This window comes from Lithobates pipiens, unplaced genomic scaffold (assembly GCF_037356315.1).
Source record: "Lithobates pipiens isolate NorthernLeopardFrog02 unplaced genomic scaffold, aLitPip1_a1.2 Scaffold_84, whole genome shotgun sequence".
NCBI classification, from domain to species: domain Eukaryota; kingdom Metazoa; phylum Chordata; class Amphibia; order Anura; family Ranidae; genus Lithobates; species Lithobates pipiens.
In genome coordinates this window covers 599161-602880 of record NW_027507908.1, presented here as the reverse complement: position 1 = coordinate 602880, position 3720 = coordinate 599161, and the positions used below count along the sequence as shown (strand labels likewise).

General features: G+C 47.6%; 1 protein-coding gene across 1 annotated transcript; it reads right to left on the bottom strand.

Moving 5' to 3' along the window:
• Positions 1 to 864: 864 nt before the first annotated feature.
• On the bottom strand, positions 865 to 2169 carry LOC143973587 (C3a anaphylatoxin chemotactic receptor-like). The gene has a single exon (XM_077474444.1). It carries the CDS (start codon positions 2167 to 2169, stop codon positions 1198 to 1200), a length of 972 nt encoding a protein of 323 aa, XP_077330570.1. The 3' UTR covers positions 865 to 1197.
• Between the last annotated feature and the right edge of the window lie 1551 nt (positions 2170 to 3720).

Sequence of the window (3720 nt, the reverse complement as noted above, 5' to 3'; positions counted from 1 at the left end):
CAGAAAGAAAAAAGACCCAAAGGTTACAGAGCGGACATAGAAGCCGCAGCCACCGCTTCCTGATGAGGAGGAGAGCCGCCACTTCCCGCTGAGGGGGAGAGCTGCCGAGGAGGAGAGCCCCATCACTGCAGGAGAGGAGCAGATCCCCGCCACACGAGCGGTAAGTGCCACCGGACCGGCCGCAGGGGGGGGGGGGGGTTAGTGAAGTGACAGCTGAGCCGGGGGACATGCCTGGCTGCATTTGATGGGCACAAGTGGCTGCATATGACGGGCACAAGTGGCTGTATTTGACGGGCAAAAGTGGCTGCATTTGACGGGCACAAATGGCTGCCATATGATGGGGCACAATGGCTGCATTTGATGGGCACAATGGCTGCATTTGATGGGCACAATGAGGCTGCAATTGATGGGTTCGGTATTTTTCAGTTTGTTTGCGCCCCCCCAAAAAAATTTTGACCACCCACCGTCACTGCTGCTTGTACATGTATATTTGAGGAAAATTTTTTAGGGCTTATGGAGGAAACAATCAACCAGGATACCCCAACCTGACCAAATCGATTTTGCCCCTAGAGCATGGGTGCTCGAACTGTGCCCTCCAGCTGTTGCAGAACTACGAAGCAATATGAGGCTGACAAGTACATTTGTGAATTCCAAAGGCAGAGGCATGATGGGACTTGGAGTTTCACAACAGCTAGAGGGCCACAGGTTGGACACCCATTCCCTAGAGACAAGCCTGTAATTACTTTCCATTGGACTGTAACTGACTGAATTGGCTGAAGCTAATTTGCAAAATGTAAAATGTAGGAAACTTCTAGCATACTGGGCAATAAAGGTGAGGCTTTCCTATCCTGGTAGGGGGAGGGAAATACCAGGCACTTGAGAAAGTTGTCCCTGAAGACCAGGGTTTCCATAAGCATGGGATATATCAATGCGATTTAAGCACGTAGGTTCGGCAGCCTAGACCTTATGTGTGTTCCGCCAATGCCCATTGGTCGCGTCAGTCAAACAGCAGTAGGCCTCGATGACATGTGACTTGTACAAGATATCTGCCCATGTACAGCCACCCTAGAATGCCCTGATAAGATTTCCTGCAGTTGCAGTTGACCACAATCACTAGTTGATTCTTAAGCATTCACACAGAGGTCTTCCTTCAATTGTCTTGGCAATCATCCTTTGGCACATTTTACAATAAGATCTTCACTGTAGCGGCACGTCGTCCGCTCCAATGTGCTGATTCCTCTCAGGTGGTGTTTTTGATAGGCTTTCAGTAAGTGTACTTTGCATGAGCTCTGAAATAGAATGTTTCACCTTATCCTTCATATCTTTCCCCATGAAGACATAGAGAATTGGGTTGATGCAACTACTGAACATGGCCAGAGACAGTGAGAACAGATCTAGGATGAGCACTACATGACTTACAGTGAATAGCAGGACTACACCCATGATGTGGTAGGGGGCCCAGGTGATAAAAAATGCGACTATAATCCCTAAAGACACCTTGATGATTTTATTACCAACTTTTGTAGCTCTTCTATTGTGTAATATAAAAGCCACAGAAATGTAACAGGCAGAAATGATTAGGAATGGAAGCAGAAAACCAAAAACCATATTAATGTAAGTGGTGGGCTCTATTATGTGCTCTTCAGAATAGCAATAAGTTTTGTTGTCAGGAGTGTAGATTCTTTGGTACAGGACTTTAGGTAGACACATCAGGGAGGACAAGGTCCAAATAGCCAAGCAGGTCATCCACGCCGTTCGTACTCCTCGGTGATTTTGGGCCCAAATGGGTTGGACAACCAGGATGCAACGGTCAACACTGATAGCCACCAAGGTGAAGACCCTGGTGAACATGTTCAATGGAACAATGAAGTGAATCATCTTGCAGAGCACGGGACCGTACAGCCATTCTCCGTAGGAGTACTGCACTATAGTGAATGGGAGAAACAAGCAGCAGATAATATCGGCCACAGCAAGGTTCCAAAACCAAATGGTAGTCATGGTCCACTTCATCTTCACTCCGGTAACCCAGAGCACCAGAGCATTGCCGGGGACGCCTACGAGGGTCGTGAAAGATAAGACTATGATAGTAAACAAATGCTCATGGGTGTAAAAGCCCTTTGGTTCCGTCTCATCACTGACGTTGGACATCTTGTTCTCCTGTAAAGACATCAAAAGTTATTGCATCCATGTGGTTATCATCCAATCAGATTTTATTAAATGTAATATAAAGTAAAAGATTATTTCTGGTCATGATGGATTTCCGTAACTAGTGATGAGCTAAATTTTGGTCTGAACCCATGACAGGAGGCCCAGTTAGCTGCGGCCATGGAATTCATCACCCTCACATAACAAGGGAAACAGTCTTTTAACATAAAGGGGCGGGTATGCTGGTGACATCATTGACCCATTATGGCCACATGGACATATATTGTTCATTAGCATTGTCCACAATGATGTCACCAACATGCCTGCCCCTTTGTTACATGCGGGGGTGGGGAATTCCATGACCACAGCTGATTAGGGGTGGCAGCCTGCTGTCATGTGACAGTCTCATGTGAGTTTGGGCCAAACTGAGTTCAGTGCAAACCCACGTGAGACTGTCACATGACAGGAAGCCCAATCATCTTGTGGGTGGGGCCAGGAGTAGAATACCCAGGTTAAGGAAGCAGCTTACACAAAATCCACAAAGGGTTAACAGTGATTGTATTTCGAAGTATGCAAGTTAAAGGATAACAAGGTTTTGTTCAGAACACAGATGCTAACACTAGTATCGTTACATATGGCAACAGGTGCAGTATCTCTCACTGTAACAGGTGAAGTATTGTGTGCAGTAACAGGTGAAGTATGAATGAATGAAATACTTGTATAGCGCACAATGCGAACTGAATCGCCTCTAGGCGCTGTATCACTTGCAGTAACAGGTGCAGTATCGCATGGAGTAATAGGTGAAGTATCGCACAGAGCAACAGGTGCAGTATCGTTTGCAGTAACAGGTTCGGTATCTCTCGCAGTAACAGGTGCAGTATCGCACTGGGTAACAGGTGCAGTATCGCTTGCAGTAACAGGTGCAGTATCGCCTGCGGTAACGAGTGCGGTATCGCTCGCAGTAACAGGTGCAGTATCACTCAGAGTAACAGGTGAGGTATCCCCCACAGTAACAGGTGCATTATCACTCGGAGTAACAGGTGCGGCATCGCTCGGAGTAACAGGTGCAGTATCGATTGGAGTAACAGGTGCGGTATTGCTTGCCGTAACAAGTGCAGTATTACACGCAGTAACAGGTGCAGTATCGCCCACAGTAACAGGTGCAGTATCGCTCGCAGTAACAGATGCGGTATAGCTCAGAGTAACAGGTGCGGTACCGCTTGCAGTAACAGGTGCAGAAGTGCTTGCAGTAACAGGTGCAGTCGTGCTTGCAGTAACAGGTGCAGTATCACTGGCAGTAACAGGTGCAGTATCACTGGCAGCAACAGGTGCAGTATTACACGCAGTAACAGGTGCAGTATCGCCCACAGTAACAGGTGCAGTATCGCTCGCAGTAACAGATGCGGTATAGCTCAGAGTAACAGGTGCGGTATAGCTCAGAGTAACAGGTGCGGTACCGCTTGCAGTAACAGGTGCAGAAGTGCTTGCAGTAACAGGTGCAGAAGTGCTTGCAGTAACAGGTGCAGTCGTGCTTGCAGTAACAGGTGCAGTCGTGCTTGCAGTAACAGGTGCAGT